At 38.5% G+C, this 20,653-nt stretch overlaps 2 protein-coding genes across 2 annotated transcripts in view; one reads left to right on the forward strand and one right to left on the reverse strand.

Annotated features, from left to right (window-relative positions):
* ODF2L (outer dense fiber of sperm tails 2 like) overlaps positions 1-20,653 on the forward strand; it is a 399,873-nt gene that overhangs the window by 312,331 nt on the left and 66,889 nt on the right. The gene's annotated exons all lie outside the window — the stretch shown is intronic.
* Positions 1-20,653, reverse strand: part of CLCA2 (chloride channel accessory 2) — a 41,451-nt gene that overhangs the window by 19,608 nt on the left and 1,190 nt on the right. Inside the window, exons 2-9 of the mRNA XM_024990096.2 lie at positions 20,382-20,519; positions 16,462-16,612; positions 13,405-13,513; positions 12,018-12,177; positions 8,911-9,138; positions 5,155-5,385; positions 3,905-4,082; positions 2,983-3,089 (exon numbers count right to left, since the gene is read on the reverse strand). Coding sequence (XP_024845864.1) covers positions 2,983-3,089; positions 3,905-4,082; positions 5,155-5,385; positions 8,911-9,138; positions 12,018-12,177; positions 13,405-13,513; positions 16,462-16,612; positions 20,382-20,519 — 1,302 coding nt within the window. The remainder of the gene's footprint in view (positions 1-2,982; positions 3,090-3,904; positions 4,083-5,154; positions 5,386-8,910; positions 9,139-12,017; positions 12,178-13,404; positions 13,514-16,461; positions 16,613-20,381; positions 20,520-20,653) is intronic.

Here is a 20,653-nt window from a genome sequence, read left to right on the forward strand (position 1 = left end):
GTGAGAAATAGATTAACGGGCCTAGATGTGATAGATAGAGTGCCTGATGTACTATGGAATGAGGTTCGTGACATTGTACAGGAGACCGGGATCAAGACCATTCCCATGGAAAAGAAATGCAAAAAAGCAAAATGGCTCTCTGGGGATGTCTTACAAATAGCTGTGAAAAGAAGAGAAGCGAAAAGCAAAGGAGAAAAGGAAAGATATAAGCATCTGAATGCAGAGTTCCAAAGAGTAGCAAGAAGAGATAAGAAAGCCTTCCTCAGTGATCAATGCAAAGAAATAGAGGAAAACAACAGAATGGGAAAGACTAGAGATCTCTTCAAGAAAATCAGAGATACCAAAGGAACATTTCATGCAAAGATGGTCTCGATAAAGGACAGAAATGGTATGGTCCTAACAGAAGCAGAAGATATTAAGAAGAGATGGCAAGAATACACAGAAGAACTGTACAAAAAAGATCTTCATGACCCAGATAGTCACGATGGTGTGATCACTGACCTAGAGCCAGACATTCTGGAATGTGAAGTCAAGTGGGCCTTAGAAAGCATCACTACAAACAAAGCTGGTGGAGGTGATGGAATTCCAGTTGAGCTATTCCAAATCCTGAAAGATGATGCTGTGAAAGTGCTGCACTCAATATGCCGGCAAATTTGGAAAACTCAGCAGTGGCCACAGGACTGGAAAAAGTCAGTTTTCATTCCAATCCCAAAGAAAGGCAATGCCAAAGAATGCTCAAACTACCACACAATTGCACTCCCTACTCCAGTACACTTGCCTGGAAAATCCCATGGATGGAGGAGCCTGGTGGGCTGCAGTCCATGGGGTTGCTAGGAGTCAGATACGACTGAGTGACTTCACTTTATCTTTTCACTTTCAGGTATTGGAGAAGGAAATGGCAACCCACTCCAGTGTTCTTGCCTGGAGAATCCCAGGGACGGGGGAGCCTGGTGTGCTGCCATCTCTGGGGTCACACAGAGTCGGACACGACTGAAGTGACTTAGCGTAGCATAGCATAGCACATGCTAGTAAAGTAATGCTCAAAATTCTCCAAGCCAGGCTTCAGCAATATGTGAATCGTGAACTTCCTGATGTTCAAGCTGGTTTTAGAAAAGGCAGAGGAACCAGAGATCAAATTGCCAACATCCACTGGATCATAGAAAAGACAGTTCCAGAAAAGCATCTATTTCTGCTTTATTGACTATGCCAAAGCCTTTGACTGTGTGGATCACAATAAACTGTGGAAAATTCTAAAAGAGATGGGAATACCAGACCACCTGATCTGCCTCTTGAGATATTTGTATGCAGGTCAGGGAGCAATAGTTAGAACTGGACATGGAACAACAGACTGCTTCCAAATAGGAAAAGGAGTTCGTCAAGGCTGTATATTGTCACCCTGTTTTTTTAACTTATATGCAGAGTACATCATGAGAAATGCTGGAAGAAACAACAAGCTGGAATCAAGATTGCCGGGAGAAATACCAATAACCTCAGATATGCAGATGACACCATCCTTATGGCAGAAAGTGAAGAGGAACTAAAAAGCCTCTTGATGAAAGTGAAAGTGGAGAGTGAAAAAGTTGGCTTAAAGCTCAACATTCAGAAAACGAAGATCATGGCATCCGGTCCCATCACTTCATGGGAAATAGATGGGGAAACAGTGGAAACAGTGTCAGACTTTATTTTTCTGGGCTCCAAAGTCACTGCAGATGGTGACTGCAGACATGAAATTAAAAGACGCTTACTCCTTTGAAGGAAAGTTATGACCAAACTAGATAGCATATTCAAAAGCAGAGACATTATTTTGCCAACAAAGGTCTGTCTAGTCAAGGCTATGGTTTTTCCTGTGGTCATGTATGGATGTGAGAGTTGGACTGTGAAGAAGGCTGAGCACTGAAGAATTGATGCTTTTAAACTGTGGTGTTGGAGAAGACTCTTGAGAGTCCCTTGGACTGCAAGGAGATGCAACCAATCCATTCTGAAGGAGATGAGCCCTGGGATTTCTTTGGAAGGAATGATGCTAAAGCTGAAACTCCAGTACTTTGGCCACTTCATGCGAAGAGTTGACTCATTGGAAAAGACTCTGATGCTGGGAGGGATTGGGGGCAAGAGGAGAAGGGGACGACAGAGGATGAGATGGCTGGATGGCATCACTGACTCGATGGACGTGAGTCTGAGTGAACTCTGGGAGTTGGTGATGGACAGGAAGGCCTGACATGCTGCGATTCATGGGGTCGCAAAGAGTCGGACATGACTGAGTGACTGATCTGATCTGAACAGCAAAGACATTGTGGGTTATTTGTCCAAACCAATTTCACAAGTGTTCCTGGTTGCCTACTACTGTGCCAAACATACTCTGTGCTGCACTCCGTACTGTTGAAGGGGATTAGATATAGTTTCTGCCCATAGTCTAATGGGGCTAATGACATGTAAAGAATGGGGGATAGGTGGCCATGTCTGGAAACTAATTTGAGTCATATGAACAATGTTTTGTTAATTTTTTTCTTTTACTTTCTTGAATATTTGTTTTTATTTCATATTGATAAAGAGAAAATCAAAGGTAGAAAGATTATTCAGGAGAGCAAATTGTACCCTAATCTAAAATATATATTGTCATTTAAAATTCATCTTTTTCCACATCTAATGATAGAATTGTGATCATTGCTTTTACTGTGTACACATAATCTTCATGTTAAATGTTTTCTTTGAATATTTTACTGACTTCTTTGCTCCCATCAAGCCATTGACTTGAGAGGTTCATTTACCATCTGTGAGATGACTTGTAGGTCTGAGGAGTATAGACATCAGATAAAGATGGAGCCTGGTTCTAGTGATGTCAAGAAGCTCATTAAAAGCCTTCTTTTAATTTAACAAGGACTGTTACATATTCAAATAAGGTTAGTGAGGCAGTCAGCACAATTCATCTATTTTTCTTGCTCCTCTTTCACCCATCTGTAAACAAAATACTGAGGAAATTCTGACCTGAATGTGTTGTTGAAAAATGTCTCCGGTTCCTGAGGAAATTCTACTGAAAGCATCAATCATGCTATTGGCATTGGATTTATCTGGAACAAAGAACCTTAAACCCCCTGAAACACACAAGTGGGATGTTAGCTGTTAAAATGTAAAGTAATACAAAAGATAAACTGATAGGCCTTTCCTAACAAACTTCCTTTGCTTAAGAGGGTGAGTTTGGGGAAAACAGGAGCTGTGCTTGGCTTTCTATACAAGGCATCCTGTACAATCACATGGTGAGTGGATGGCCGAGGCAGGTGGCTTTGTCTCTTCTATTAATGATTGTAATTGTAGGGTCTAGAGCTCTATCCACTATGCAATAAAAACTCAATAAATATTTATTGAATTCAATAAATATTTAATGAATATAATTCATAGACGATCTAGGTTAATTGCTATCTATTTATATCACTATATGTTTACATTTACATTCTGAAAACATTATTTTCAAACATAATTCAATAAAACCTAATTTTCAAGTTAGCATACTCCTTTTTTATTGAGTATAAGATAAAATTATCTTATGCCTCATTTAAAACAAAAAGATGTATGTTTAATACTGCATGTGATCTTATCATAGAAGTTAGTGCATTCAAACATACTTTTAGCCCCATGATTATACATACTCAGGTTGGTTTAACAAAGAAGTAGTAATAATATTTTCATTAGATGTATATAATTGGCAGTTTCTAAGAAAAGTACAAAAAAGTCAGCAAATTTTTGACAGAATTTAGCACTGAATTGTGTTTTTTTGTAAGAAAACTCTTTATATTTTTTTCTTTCAATTAAGCCCTGTATTTTGTTCACATTATATGCGTTTCATGGCTGTTCTTGGAATATCCAAGTTGAAAGGAAGTTCTCTAGCATATGTTCCCAGGGATTTACTTACCTGTAAGATGGGACAGTTCCTCCAGGTTTTTGACCGTAGATGAACCCAGGGCAATGGTGTGGATAGTTGAGCCACTGCTGAGAGCAGTGAGGAAGCAGTTGCTGATATGCTCATCATCTCCACTAGTCACTAATATCATCACAGAGCCAAAGGCTTTTCCATTCAGTTTTTCAACCACCTGAACACAGGGTATCAGTCATTTAGGAGGAGATGTAATTCAGATTGCCTTACTAGGCAGAAGAATTCACTTTCATTGCAAATTCCCCATAAGTGGGGCTTCTTCCTCTTCCAGGTCCTTCACAGCTCCCTGCACTCTCCATGCCCATCTGTGCTCAGTCCTTACCTCACCCCATCAGAGCCCCTGCCACCCTACACACCATTGTCAGCTTACTCATGGATAGGGCTTCTTCCTGTTCAAATCACTATGAGATGCCCTAGTTTAGAACAGTGTCCATCGTAGAGGATATGGGAGAACATTATAGTGTGAGATCCTTGCTTCTGAGATCCAATAAGTGGCCAATAAAAGGACCTAGAGCAGTGGCTATACATTAAAATAAGATGAGAACTTTACAATTTTTAATGGCCTGATCATACCCAAAACGAATTAAAACAGAATCTCTCGGAGTGAGACTGAGATATCAGAAGTTTTGTATCCCCAGGTGATTTTGATGGGAGGCCAAGGTGGAGAAACACTTATGGGTGAGCAGCAACAATTGCAATTTTGTTCTGCTTGCTACTAGATATTTAACAAATGGTTGTATCCTCGGTGTCAAATCCAAACTTATGGTGATTTAGATGAACTCCGTTATTCTTGAAACATACCTCTGACTTTAACTGATATTCATATGCTTAAGTTCTAGTATGACTGTAGGCAGAAGCCAGACATGCTGATTTTGTTTGGAAAATCCAAGGATAACAATGGCCACAGTCCCAGAATAGATAGGGACAGTGTTAGAAATTATTCAGATGATGCTGATGTCCCAACCTTAACCATTGTATTCATTTATTTACTCATTGTTTCAGCAAACATTTCTGAAGCAACTATTTAATGTTATATGCCTTTTACTAGGTGCAGGGGATTAAGTGATGAGAAAGTTGTGGTTCCTGATCTTAAAGGTAATCCATTATTATTTTCCTATATTTGACACTGTGATGACATTGCAATAGATTTCCCCAAATCAGAAGCAACCTCAGATATGAAGTGAGAGAAAGGAAAGTGGTGATCCGAGGCTTAGGGTGCTCTACTGTACCTCAAATCCTTTCTTCAGCCCTGAGCAAACACTGGTTTCTGCTTCAGCTGACACGGCGACAGGCAGATATGAAACCAGCAACTTTCGGTCATCATCATTGTTAATTTGGTGTAGCTGGGCTCTGATCTCCCCTTTGCTATGAAAACTGGCAATGCCCACAAAGGTATGAATCTCAACAATCTGCATCAAGTAAAATTCTGCTGCTTGTTGCAGTTGAAGGAGTCTGTCAGCCTATGTTTCAAAAAGGAAAAAAGAAAGATAATAACATTTGGTTGGTAGACAAAAGTATAACTTAGTAATTCAATTAGCAAATATCTCTGCTAATTTTTTTAAAGATGTCAGATTATGATTTTTGAGCTGTAAAGATTGATATGATGCTAGAATATTGTTTGATATTGCAGGCTCAAAAATGAATGCTTTTCGGGGAGGGTGGTGTGATTTGGAACTCTGCCCCCAGGATGCTGTTCATACTTTACCATTCCCTAAGAACACATATATCCACTGTTTCTCTCCTATCCGAATTCAAAGATCTGTAGAACCAATAGAGACTTGGTTTGTAATGTCTTCTTTGAAAATTCATCCTGAGTAAGAGGAAACATTGCAAAGACCTTACAGTAGAGAGGAACAGCAGTCAGGTATCTGTCCCAGCACTACCCTCTGTTACCATGTTTATCTTAGACTGGGCATCCCATCTGTAAATTGGAGGAATAATATTCTTTCTTACTTATTAAAGTAGAATTACTGTGAGGATCAACTGAGGTATGTATATGACAATAGTTACACCTTGAAATACTAAGTATAAAGTAATACTAATATTACTGACTGCGTTTGGGCAGGTGATACTAGTGATCAATTCATTAGGGTCACTTGTCTTGGAGGCTGCAGGAGCAACAAGCCGAGCTCAGAGACCAACTGTTCAGTTATGATTCTGGTCTCTGCCTCCAAACTACACGTCTCCCTTAACATCTGGACCTGCTTTTCACACTGCTTAGGAAATACCACTAATTTAACATGCCATAGGCATTTCAGAATCTATACACGTTGAATTCATTACCCTCCTTCCTAAATATTGTTTCTTTCAATATTGAGAGGTAAACTGGTAGAGTGGATAAAACAAAGACTCTGAATATGCCTTCAACTTTTACTAATAGTGTGACCATAGAGAAATTACTTATCCTTTTTAGCTGCAGTTTTCTTATCTGCAAAATGGATACATAGTTAGCATTCAGTAAATAGTAGCTATTGCTAATATCACAGTCATGACCTCTACTTCTAACTAGTGAAGCCAGAAACTCAAAGCTCTCTCTTATTACTCTTGTGTTACCAGCCTCCATATCTGAGTGGGTAGTCATTCCTTTCTCCAGGGGATCTTCCTAGCCCAGGGATGGAACCCAGATTTCCAAAACAACTGATCCAGAAAATGCAAGAGGATAAACTCTTTCTTAAAGTATTCAATACTATAATAAAATAACAGTTGCCACTTATAAACCAAAAACTTAATATCAACTACCTCATTATCCTCTCAACAATCCTATGAAGTAGTTAGTAGTGTTCTGGTAAATACTAAAAAATGGCTTTCTGGTCAAAAGAGAGAGGGGGAAATCCTGGGTTTGTTGCAGTTTCTGTGGGGTAAAATATTCCCACTGTGACTGGTTTAAGTTGTCAACCTGATGTCACTGAGTGCACAGTTGGGAAGAGATATGCAGGAGCAGACATAGAGATAGGATAGACCAGAAAGAACCTCAAGAGCCTGTATCTGGGATCAGCAGACATTTTCTATAAAGGATCTGATAGTAAACATTTTAGGTTGGGTGGGACATATATTCCCTTCAGCAACTACTCGACTCTGCTATTTTAGTACTAAAGCAGCTATGGATAATATGTAAACAAATAAGTGTTGCTGTCATCTAATAAAATTTTACTATGGATGCTAAAATTTGAATTTCATATAATTTTAATGTGTCTACTTAATAAACCCATTCTTAATTTGCAGGCAATGCAAAGCAGAAAAAATAGTAGAAAAATAATTAGGAACTAGTGTCAGACTTTCTTTTTTTGGGCTCCAAAATCACTGCAGATGGTGACTGCAGCCATGAAATTAAAAGTTGCTTACTCCTTGGAAGGAAAGTTATGACCAATCTAGATAGCATATTCAAAAGCAGAAACATTACTTTGCCAACAAAGGTCCGTCTAGTCAAGGCTATGGTTTTTCCAGTGATCATGTATGGATTTGAGAGTTGGACTGTGAAGAAGGCTGAGGGCCGAAGAATTGATGCTTTTGAACTGTGGTGTTGGAGAAGACTCTTGAGAGTCCTTTGGACTGCAAGGAGATGCAACCAGTCCAGTCTGAAGGAGATGAGCCCTGGGATTTCTTTGGAAGGAATGATGCTAAAGCTGAAACTCCAGTACTTTGGCCACCTCATGCGAAGAGTTGACTCATTGGAAAAGACTCTGATGCTGGGAGGGATTAGGGGCAGGAGGAGAAGGGGACGACAGAGGATGAGATGGCTGGATAGCATCACTGACTCGATGGACGTGAGTCTGAGTGAACTCCGGGAGTTGGTGATGGACAGGGAGGCCTGGCGTGCTGCGATTCATGGGGTCGCAAAGAGTCGGACACGACTGAGTGACTGAACTGAACTGAATGAATTTTGAGCATTTATTGTGCTTATTTCAATATTTTATTTCATTATAAGTCTACATAGTTTAATTTTTAATAATGGCTGCATTTACAACTTGCAAATTTCCTAAAAATTTAACAGTTGACTCCTGTGAGTCAGTATGAACTGGCTCTGTCCCAACAATGAAATAGGTATTGTTGTCTCTGTTTTACCAGTTGAGAAAACTGAGCTTCCAGAGAGGTTATTTGCTCCTGATTACACAGACAGTAAGTGAAGGAGCCAGGACTCAAAGCACATCTGCCTGATTCCAAAGACAAAACCTCTCATGGGCTTCCCTGATAGCTCAGTTGGTAAAGAATCTGCCTGCAATGCAGGAGACCCCAGTTTGATTCCTGCGTCAGAAAGATCCACTGGAGAAGGGATAGGCTACCCATTCTAGTATTCTTGGGCTTCCCTCGTGGCTTAGCTGGTAAAGAATCCTCCTGCAATGTGGGAACCCTGGGTTCGATCCCTGGGTTGGGAAGTGCCCTGGAGAAGGGAAAGGCTACCCATTGCAGTATTCTGGCCTGGAGAATTCCATGGACTGTATAGTCCATGGGGCTGCAAAGAGTCGGACACGACTGAGCGACTTTCACTTTCAAATGTCTAATACTGCCTAGGAATTATGGAGCTTTGGAGAGTGGGTTTCTGGAAGGCTGCTAGATTAGAGAAGACTGAGACATGGTTCTCTGTACACAATGACATAGAAAATATACATGTAGTGGATATGCACATTTAACTGCAAACTCAGTCTATTGCCTCAGGAAGGGTGTTTACCAGTGAGTGGAATGTGGTCACAAAGGAGCCTTCAGTTACATGTCAGAGTTTTGTAGAGGGTTTTTGTTGGAAAAGATTGCAATTAATAGCAAAAATAAGGGCTGGAAATTACTTGTGCACTTTATTTATCTGCATTATCTCAATTTCTGGGCCACATTCTGAATCTGCTTCTCTCATGCGCAAGAAGAGATGATGCCCATAAATATTCCAAACGTTTGCCCTCACATTTCCCTGCCCTTACCCTCTGAAAAGAAAAGAAATTAAAAACTGATAGAAAAAAGGGATGAATGGTTTACAACCATTTTGGTTCAGCTGTTACCTCTGCCATCTTGCTGGACACATCCAGCACTAAACAAACCACTCTGTCACCAGCCTGTGCAAGAGAGAAAGTGGGAGGAGGTGGAAGCTCCGTCCCACTCATGGGAAGACTGTTTACAAAGTCGTCAGAGTCTGTGATTACATCCCAGACACTTCTGAGGCTGCACATTTGGTTCTGCATGTTTGGAGCTTCTTGGTTGTGGGTACTTGCATTACAGAATTCAACCACCTAGAAAAAGAACAAAATAAAAGTACTTAGAAAATAAAAATACTCCTCTCATACTAGACATACTTCTCATTCTCAGACAACTAAAAGTAAAAGGAAAGGTGAGCTGAAACACGAGAAATCAGAAGTGCTACAGCAATGTCCATCTTTACTTCAAGAATGCCATTTCAAAAATAAACCTTGACGCCCTTTGCTTCAAACACTGGCACCCTTGAGGTATTGTGGTCAATCTCTAATAAATTTTACTTGCCCTTAGATAACAGAGAGAGTAGACCATGTATAAATAACTTAGTCTTTAAAAAAATAAAACCCAATTCTCATTCCTTAGCATGATAATGTGTTAAAGAAAACACCACAGGAGATGTTATCTTGGTCAGCTATTCCTTGAAATCATATTTAATAACCACTGTATCTCTATCTATTGATCAGTCAACATATATTAAGCTAGTTCAAATACTCATCTATGTAAGAATAAGATAAGGAGAAAAGCAACTGAAATCTATTTCCTGATCTTTCCCTCATTTGGAGATATGGCCATAATTCATGTAAAAATACTACACCTATGGCAGTACTCCTTTTAAAGGCATGATTTGCATTCCAAAGTAATGTGTTATCGACTTCCCAGTGGCTATATTCCTATGAAGAGTAGATGCTTCCTGCTAATAGAGCCATGGAAGCTTAGAGCTAAAATTAGAAATCTTTTTGTTTGTTTGTTTGTTTTTATGTTTTATTTTATTTTTTGACTTTACAATATTATATTGGTTTTGCCATATATCAACATGAATCCGCCACAGGTATACACGTGTTCCCCATCCTGAACCCTCCTCCCTCCTCCCTCCCCATACCATCCCTCTGGGTCATCCCAGTGCACCAGCCCCAAGCATCCAGTATCGTGCATCAAACCTGGACTGGCGACTCGTTTCATACATGATATTATACATGTTTCAATGCCATTCTCCCAAATCATCCCACCCTTTCCCTCTCCCACAGAGTCCAAAAGACTGTTCTATACATCAACATCACTCATTATCAGAGAAATGCAAATCAAAACTACTATGAGGTACCATTTCACGCCAGTCAGAATGGCTGCGATCCAAAAGTCTACAAGCAATAAATGCTGGAGAGGGTGTGGAGAAAAGGGAACCCTCTTACACTGTTGGTGAGAATGCAAACTAGTACAGCTACTATGGAGAACAGTGTGGAGATTCCTTAAAAAACTGGAAATAGAACTGCCTTATGATCCAGCAATCCCACTGCTGGGCATACACACTGAGGAAACCAGAATAGAAAGAGACACGTGTATCCCAATGTTCATCGCAGCCCTGTTTATAATAGCCAGGACATGGAAGGAACCTAGATGTCCATCAGCAGACGAATGGATAAGAAAGCTGTGGTACATATACACAATGGAGTATTACTCAGCCATTAAAAAGAATACATTTGAATCAGTTCTAATGAGTGGATGAAACTGGAGCCTATTGTACAGAGTGAAGTAAGCCAGAAAGAAAAACACCAATACAGGATACTAATGCATATATATGGAATTTAAAATTAGAAATCTTATAGACTCTCTAATCTTGAGTCTAAGTTCTTAGAAAATGAGCTGAAGTTTCAAAAAGTTAACAATTGCGTAAAGACACAAGTTTCTTAGTAGGATGGGAAGACAAGATAGAACCTGTTTGTTGTTTGTTTTTAACTTTTAAAATTTCATGACTATGGTTAGGAGATGGTGAAACTTTTCTGATGATATTAATGAGTAGGGCTTTCAAATGATCACAAAGAGAATACTAGCCACAAACAATGTGCATTAAATAGCATGGAATTAGCTTGGCTTCAGATATTGAAACTGTAAATTAAAGCTATAATGAATTGGATAAAAAATATGAAAAGTCACCTTAAAGTTACAGAATGACTCTTAGCCTTGACTAAAAGTGGACTGAAGGGGAAAAAAAAAAAAAAAAACCTCTCTGAAAAAATGAATGTGTCAATCCAAGGAACATTGGGTCAGCCACAGAGACAGAAAACTTCACCAGAACACTGCCCATAGTGTTCCCAGCCTGTTGGAGAGGAAGTGACTCACAGAGATGATGAAGTTGGGAAAATGTATCAGGTTATGAAGGCTGATGGAACTAAATCTCTGAATCTCCTAACTCCCTCCTTTCTGATTTCACACTCTCAAAGTCAAAGCAGACCTCTGGGTGGAATTTGGCTGTTCCATGATGGTTCCTTCAAATAGAAAATGAACTGACTAGAAGATGCAAATGTCAGATCTCCATGACAGAGTACTCTTTTTAAATAATAATATTAAAAATGTGTTCTGGATTCCTACACGTTTCTTGTCAGTTAGTGGGGAATGCTGACAGGATTGAGTTTTTGAACCTGTAAAGCTAAGGGTTAGTTGACTTCCCTTGGTAACAATAGACTTTTCAAGTTCTAGAATACGCAAAATGAGGGAAAGAGAATTAGGGAATTCCGTATAAATAAAAATGGTTTTCTATCTCAAATGTGAGAAATATAATCATAAATTACATCTCTGTCATTAACCCCTGGTATACTTTCCCATAAAAGGATACTGGAGAACCACTATACAAGAAATTTTTTGAAGACTCCAGGATTCTCCATTTTCCCTGGAGAGCGAATAATCACTTTTATAAAGGAATCTGTTTTTACTGATCACCTTGGATTGTGTGTGTGGGGTGAGGGGGATGCTGAGGTGTTTTTTTTAATCTGTAAAGTAAAAACTAGATTAACTCTAAGGTTCCCCAAGATTTAAAATGTAGTGAATCTTAATTACTTTGTTGTTTAAATACTGAAAACATATCAGTCTATCTTGGGAAAAGGTGGGGTCTTGTAGGAGTTTGCCATTCTAAGATCATACTTACAGAAGATAAACTTTGCATGAACATTATCGATGAAGTTGCATTTTGGGTGCTATTGTATATAAACATGCATCCTTCTTGGAAAATCTTGCTAATAATACAGTTTTCTTGGGGGCAGGGACCTTTCTCACACACAAAAATGCCTGCGATGTCAGATGAACACCTAAAGTAGTAAGAGAAATTGGTTTGTTTTATAAAAATTTATGTTTCCTTTTCATTGGTTCATAAAATAATTTGTTTTAAGGATTGTAGATTGCTAGATACACATAAAACATTTTTAAAGCTATAAGAAAGGTCATTAATTTATAAATGCACTTCACTTTATTTTCAAGCATTTGATTCTGATGAGAAGCTCTGTTTTGCCAAGGGCTTTCCCAGCTAAACAAGGTCGAAGCAAAAGCTACTAGGAAATCCCCATGAACTTTTGGAGGCCCTAGGAAAGCATGAGTGGTGATATCCTGAAGTAGGGCTCTTTGAGCTCATTGCCATTGGACATCAGAGGAAGAAGAGAGTGAACACGTAATGATGATAAAGGATTCCTTCTTAATTTAACAGTCTCAATACTTTCGATGGGATGAAAAACCTATAACTTTCAGGAGAAGAATCAGTATCTACCAAAGTTACAACTGAAATTGCCCTATGACTTGGTAATTGTTAGAAGCTGCTCAATACATACACAGATCTGCCTGTATAAAATGGAAATAATATATATATCATTATGACCTGTAGTAATAACACATATTGTGAAGTTAAGTCACTCAGTTGTGTTCAACTCTTTGTGATCCCACAGACAGTAACCTGACTTTCTCCTCTGTCTATGGGATTTTCTAGGCAAGAATACTGGAATAGGTTGCCATTTCCTTCTCCAGAGGATCTTCCTGACCCAGTGATTGAACCCAGGTCTCCTGCATTGCAGGCAGACTCTTTACCATCTGAGTCACCAGGGAAGGTCATGTGTGTGTATATATATATATATATATATATAATTACAATCTGTAATAATAACAGACATTGTGAACAACTCATTTGTTTAACAATGAGAGACTGGTTGAAAAATTATGGTATATCATACAGTGGAACACTATGCAATTAAAAGAAAAAAGTGAAGAAAACTATGTGTTAATATTTATTTCAATTTTCCTAAAAAAACACAAATAAGGTGGGTTACCTAGAGGGGATGAAAGAGAATAGGGTGAAGAGAGTGGTGGGAGCATGATAAATAAGAGTATAACTTTTTCTATTGTTTTGATATTTGACCACAGAAATATTTACAAATTTTTTAAAATACAATAAAATTTCAAAATTGTCAGTTAAGTTTTAGCTGCCATTATAAACGATTTTAGAATCAAAAAATAAACAAGGAATTTTAAACATGTGAAAAATCACTAACCTTGTTACTTCAATTTGACTTTGCCCATTTATGTAGAAGGGTTTCTCATTGTTATATTCATCAAACACACCCCAACGGAAATGGGCCCATTCATGAACAAACACTCTGCCTGTGGAAGGGAGGATTTTTGTTTTGAGTTCCTAAAATTACAGCAATGGACCTTGCTAGTCATTGACGATATAGTATCAGCTGACTATATGTACTCGTTCTGAATGGTTGAAGTGCAATTCTTCCTTCCACTTTCCTCTTCCCCACCCCACTCCGATCTCCTACTTTATTCCACCACCACAAAAAAGGGAGCATAAAAATATGTTTAGTGTTGTAAGTGTAAACCAGTGATTTACCTGTTGCACACCTGTTAGAAAGTAGTGAGGAATCTCATATCCTCTCATTTCCCTAATGAAGCTGCCTAACAGATTTCTATTTAGCTTCATACATGCCTATAAGTTCAGGATTCTGGGAAAGAAAAAAAAAACCAATGGACTGAATGTTTTAATTCAATGGACTGAATTTTTATGTCCCTCCCAAATTCATATGTCAAAATCCTGACCCCAAATGTGAAAGTGTTAAAAGGTAAGGCCTTTGGGAGTAATTATTAGATCATGAGGTTGGAGGTTGGAGCCCTAATAAATGGGATGAGTGCTCTTATCAAAAGACCCTAGAGAGTTCCCTTCTTCTTTCTGCCACGAGAAGACACAGAGAGAAGATGGCTGTCTGTGAACCAGGAAGTGGGCCATCATAGACACCAGTTCTGCTGGTGCCTTGATCTTGGACTTCCAGTCTCCAGAACCATGAGAAATTTCTTCTGTAAGTAAGCCTCTCAGTCTATGATATTTTGTTATAGCAACCAAAATGGACTAAGACACCAAAAAAGCAAATAAAGCTTTCCTGTTTTTCAGTCTGTTTTATGCAGGCTTGCCTGCTGCTTTTTTTTTTTTTTTTTTCCCTATAGATAATTCTGTCTGGAGCAAAAATTAAAACCCTGGGGCCAGGGAGGGAGGAAGGAGCCAAAAGAATCATAGAACCTCCTCACCAGGTTGGATGGTCCTTTCTCTTTCATTATATCCCTGATTCTCCATGTTTATCTCCAACTCTTACTCATGAAAATCTTCATCATCAGCATCGTCCTTTATAAGTTCCTCTCTACCTATCTAAATCTTGCATTTCTTTCAATGTTCAGCAAAAAACTGACTTCCTTAGAATTTTCCAGATTAACTCCCCTCCCAAAGTACACTTTCTTTACTGAATACTTTTAAGACCTGGGAAGGCAGGAAATGTTTGCTGAGTTGACTCAGGCTGTGACCTATTGTGCAATTTTGGGACCTTGGGACAAATGAAGGGAGGGGAACAGTCTAAAGCTGAAAGTGTTAAGGAAAAGTTTCTGCCTACTCATGGAATTTAGAAGTGCTGGTGAAGTCATATATTTGTACAGAGATTATCAGCACCTCATAGTTACCAGGAAAAAAAAGGCCTTTTCTATAAGGTGTTTTATAAAGTGTGTTTTATGGGGTGCGTGGCTCTACTTCCTGCTAGTTATACAGAGGATAATAAAATCTGTTTGGATTTAAATGGGGGTAAAAGTAAAAACAACATTTGAATGGCACTACTGTACATTGCTGCTGCTGATAAGTCGCGTCAGTCGTGCCCGACTCTGTGCGACCCCATAGACGGCAGCCCACCAGGCTCCACCGTCCCTGGGAATCTCCAGGCAAGAACACTGGAGTGGGTTGCCATTTCCTTCTCCAATGCGTGAAAGTGAAAAGTGAAAGTGAAGTTGCTTAGTCATGTCCTACTCTTCGCGACCCCATGGACTGTAGCCTACTAGGCCCCTCCATCCATGGGATTTTTCCAGGCAGGAGTACTGGAATCGGTTGCCATTGCCTTCTCCGACTGTACATTAATCACACGCAAAAAATTAAGAATTGAAAAGTTAGCCCTCAACTTGCTGATTTTTTTCTCACCAAAGTTTCTTTCTCAGATCTCATCCACTAAATGCTGGTCTCCAAACCTGTGACACTGACTTCTCTGTCACACTCCAGTCATCCTTCTCCAGCCACAGTCTAGGCCTTTCCAAGCACAGTCCACTGTTCCTCACACTCAGTCACCTAAACTCAGACTTGTGGATTTCCCCTTTAAACTGCTGTCTTTTACTTCTGACAAAAACCTAATGTATTCCTTAATGCTGCTGCCCACACACACACCATTGCCTTTCACTCTGAAGCAGTTCTGATCTCTATTTCATATTTTTCCACTCTCTGGACTATCCTTGCTTAGAGTTTTTAGGATTAAATAAAACAACACTTAAAAAGCAAATAGCCCAGCACTTGGCACAGAGAAAATTTTCTTGTTTTCATTACTATCTTTCTTGTCCTTCCCATTTCCCTGCTTGCAATCTTACTCAAGCCTCATGGCCTCATGCTTGGCCTTCTAGTTATTCTCTCGCAAATCCAGTTTCTTCCTCACTGATCTGAGGAAGCCAGATTATCCACACAGCCACATTCAGCTTCTGAAAATCCTGCTTGGATGGTTTCATTCCTATGCTTGCAAGCCTGCAGTGGTGATTCCTTAATCTGGGCATTTGAGGCTCTCCATTACCTATCCCATGTGGATTTCAGCATTTTCTCCCCCTATTCACTGCCCGAAATCTCTCTGCACCATCAGTGGGGTCTATTGCTTTCTTCTCTCAAATATGCCCTGGGTTCTTCTGCTGCCACAGTTTTATTCATACTCTTCCCACTCTTCTCCCTCTTCTTTCCACTCATCAAAATGATATTCAACCTTGAAGATCCTCTTGTGAGAGGATCTCTAGCTCAAATGCTCAAAATACTTTCTCTCTTTGCTGAATTCTTAAAGAGCTCCCTGTCTGGGCCACTAATCTGGTGCTTAACCCTTTCTGGCTCACTTTAATTCTTATCTTTTTTATGGGCATGTGGCCTATCTTCTCATCCAAATGGTAATTCCCCAACAGGTTTCAGGTTCTCTGAATCCCTTTCAGTACTGAGCACAATATTATAAATAGTTCTGTCCATTGTCTATGTCTTGATTGATCACACTTACCTCGTGATCCATAGCCAGCTGTTAAGCCATCATTTAGTAGAAATTTAGATGTAAAATGAATATATTTTCCCTCTTTTCCACATCCTCTGTATTGCAAGGTGTACGGATCATCACCATGTGCCCCATACCAGTCAGTTACTATGACATTTGCCTAAATTAAAAGAAATGCCTTGTAATACCATGTATCTTGGCTGTGATATTGGTGATACTAATATCTACATTTGTTAAAACACATTGAACTGTACATTTAAGATATGTGCATTTTTCCTGTGTGGTTTATATCCCAATTTAAAAACAGATTTTTAAAAACATATGCCTTTAGATGGAGTTTAGAATGAATTCACAATTAAATGTCAACACCAATATCTGTCACTTTCAAAAATGTGTACATTTTAAAAACTTAACAGATTTCCATGGAACTTCATTACTGTCATTTGACGTACCCATTTTCCAGATTAAAATTTTCTCAGAAGTCAAAACGGTAAAATTCTGACATTAGGTACACTGTAAAATGTAATTTAAATATTCAAAGAAATTTTAAGAGTATTTACACATCATTTAGAGCTGTACTGTGAAATGATATAGCCTTTTGTGAACAACTTTCTGTAGGTTGATCCCTTTTCCTTTTATTCCCATAACCAATCAGATCAACAAAACAATTTTTCTGTTGAAGTTATATTTCATATTGTACCCTGACCATTTCAATTACTATTTATAAAACACATTATTTTAAGTTGGAAACAAAAATAAATATCTATTCCAATAACCATCTAGAGAACACAGTTTTATATACAACATTGTTTTTAGGAAGAAAGATAATACATTGTCTCAAGAATTGCTCTTAGAAGTTGTCTGGAGACTTGTTCTTAGAAGTTGAGTATCTATCTGGTTAATTTCTTTAAAGCTGATTTTGGAACAATAGATTTAATATAATCCTATAAGTGTATGGGCTTCCTTCGTGGCTCAGCTGGTAAAAAATCCACCTGCAATGTGGGAGACCTGGGTCGGGAAGATCCCCTGGAGAAGGGAACGGCTACCCACTAGTATTCTGGACAGGAGAATTCCATGGACTGTATAGTCCATGGGGTGGCAGACAGTCAGACACGATTGAGTGGCTTTCACTTTCATAAATGTGTGAATATATATATATATGTCTATATATATATGTAATGATCACTATAAAAGTACTACATGTGTACTGGTGTGTGTGTGTGTCTATGTACACACCACTGAGGAATAATGAAAGGTAATGTTTTCATTTTCCATATTTCTACATTGTTTTTTGCAATAAGCATGAATTATTTTTATAATAATTAACATTTATTTTTAGAAATGTAAGAATTCAGGCCAAGGACTTTTCAAGGCAACACCTGTGAAAGAGCTAGAGTCTTGTCCTAGAAGAGTCTTCACGAGGATAAAACCTCATTTCTATGTCTGGAAAGCTGTCCTGAAGCAACAAGGAAAGAGTGCTCAGCATTGAATGGAATACTCAGCTGTTTGGGGTTATATTCTACTTATAGGCCATATTAAGTTTTTACCTACTTTTCCTAACCCTATCCCCACCCTCTGCTGCCTACCTACACTAGACTGTAGATTCACAAGGACAGGAACTATACTGCTTTTCCTTGTGTCCTCTGTCATGCCTCACATGGTTCCTGTATATAATGATTATTCACTAAGTGCTTGCTTGGTTAACATTATGAGATTAAAAGAATTGGTATCTAGCAGATATATGATTCAGTGATTCTTTCCTTTAATCTTTCTGTTCAGTCATCTTTGCGTTAGTTATTTATTTGTCTTCTCCATTAGGATAAGAAGTACCACCTGATTTTGTTGTTGGTTAATGCCAATACTTTTTTGTTCCACTAAAGGCCAAAGTGATTAACAACATCTGTGTAAGATAACTGGTGACAGCATAGCTTAGAGCAAAAAGCACAGGTTTTGGAATCAAATAGGCATGAATTCGGAGAAGGCAATGGCACCCTACTCCAGTAATTTGCCTGGAAAATCCCATGGACGGAGGAGCCTGATAGGCTGCAGTCCATGGGGTCACTAAGAGTCTGACACGACTGAGCGACTTCACTTTATTTTTTCACTTTGATGCGTTGGAGAAGGAAATGGCAACCCACTCCAGTGTTCTTGCCTGGACAATCCCAGGGACAGAGGACCCTGGTGGGCTGCCGTCTATGGGGTCGCACAGAGTCGGACACGACTGAAGCGACTTAGCAGCAGCAGCAGCAGGCATGAATTCAGATTGCTCTTTAATTTACCAGCTGTTTGACTTGGGATAAAATCCTTACTGTATTTGAGCCTCATTTTCCTAATTTTTGATAATAGCAACTAACAGCAACAATTTTAGGTGTGACTGAGAACTAAGCAATATATATATTAAGCAATTAAGCAGTTATATGGAATATGTAGGAATATATACTATAGAATATAATAATACACCAACAATATAATAATATAATGTTAATATTGTAATAATTATATATATGTGTGTGCATATATATATAGTCTGGCATTTGAAGTGAAGTGAAGTGAAAATCGCTCAGTCATGTCCGATTCTTTGCAATCCCATGGAATATACAGTCCATGGAATTCTCCAGGCCAGAATACTGGAGTGGGTAGCTGTTCCCTTCTCCAGGGGATCTTCCCAACCCAGGGATCGAACCCAGGTCTCCTGCATTGCAGGTGGATTCTTTACCAGCTGAGACACAATAATATAATAATACACAACAATATAATAATATAATATTAATTTTGTAATAATTATATATATGTAGAATTTCTGGCATTTAATTGAAGTTTAATAAACATTATCTCTCTTCTTAGTTTATCCCAGTGCCTCTGTCTCTCTTATCTCCATGTCTGAGCCTCAAATGCTTTCATTTGGTTATAAATCAAATAGTTTTAAGAGCCCCTTTAACTTTTTTAGGACACTGGAATGCCTATAAAGATTGCTATTAATATATTATTCGGTTACTGAGGAATAAACTTCAAAAAAGAGCTAAGAATTAAAACAGCCTTAGGAAAATTCATGCCAAGTGACACAAATAAGGAAAAGGGGAAATTGCTGTAATCCAGCCCTTCTATTTGAGCTGTCATTACAGATCTCGAACCCAACCCATTGCTAACGCCCTGAGCTCTGTCCTCAATGCCTCTCTGCTCCTGCCCTTTCTGGTAGTTGCCAGGACTCTTTTCACAGTAATCTCAAATAGTCATTTGCCAAATTTATTTAACATTTATTTGTAGCTTGTTCCCAGTATGTGCCAGACATGACCACAGGTGTTTATAATTTTCGGCTTACGAGAGTCCTTGAAGCTTAAGTTTTTTTTCTTTATTTTTTGGTTGGGAAAGAAAAGTTAGTCATGCCTCTTACGCTGCTTTCTTCCTTGCTTCTCTCAACATACTTCTCAAAAACAGTGACCCGGACTTGGGCTAATGTGAAATTCTACGAATTTGCACTCTTGTGGGATAGGAAAGTCAAATTTTTCTGTGTGAGTGGCTTAGGCTTCCATGTGGACATGCATGTTTATTGCCCTTGACAGGGTGGGAAATGAAGATACTCATAATTGGAATCGTTCCCTTTACATCTCATACTCAGTAAAACTAGTTCTTGGTCGTTAACCAAGAATTTCAGAAAGGAAGGACTCTGTAAGTTAAAAAGTGCAAGAGATCGTCTGCGAGGAAAGAGATCGTCTGCGAGGCTGCTTGGGCAATGGCATTTTGCTTATTTTTTACTTCACAATTTTCATTTATTACATGTATGTATTTTCATACATTTTGTGCATAACAATCTTTTCAATAATATTATTTGTGTATTAATAGCAATGATTTGTTATTGCCTAAAGTTTGAACACATTATATTGTATTTTTTTCTTCAGTTGAATTCATTTAATGAAATCCTGAATTCTTACCTTTTCGTATGATTCTTGTTTTACTTTGCTGTAATTACTAGCTTTCCATGTGGCAGGTATTAAAATCTTTACATTTCTGAAAAACACTCTTCTCTTGGTAGCATTGAATAGGTAAAAAGAAGCTTCAGTTATCATTTCCTATAACCAAATAAAAGAAAAGTTTATATTATCACTGTGAATTCTTAATGTTTTGGTTTTCTAGTTATACTTGAATAAGTAGTAACAAAAATAATGAAAATATTTTGAAGGAGCCCATTTCTTTTAGAGACAGC

This window comes from Bos taurus, chromosome 3, assembly GCF_002263795.3.
Source record: "Bos taurus isolate L1 Dominette 01449 registration number 42190680 breed Hereford chromosome 3, ARS-UCD2.0, whole genome shotgun sequence".
In the NCBI taxonomy this organism is placed as follows: Eukaryota; Metazoa; Chordata; class Mammalia; order Artiodactyla; family Bovidae; genus Bos; species Bos taurus.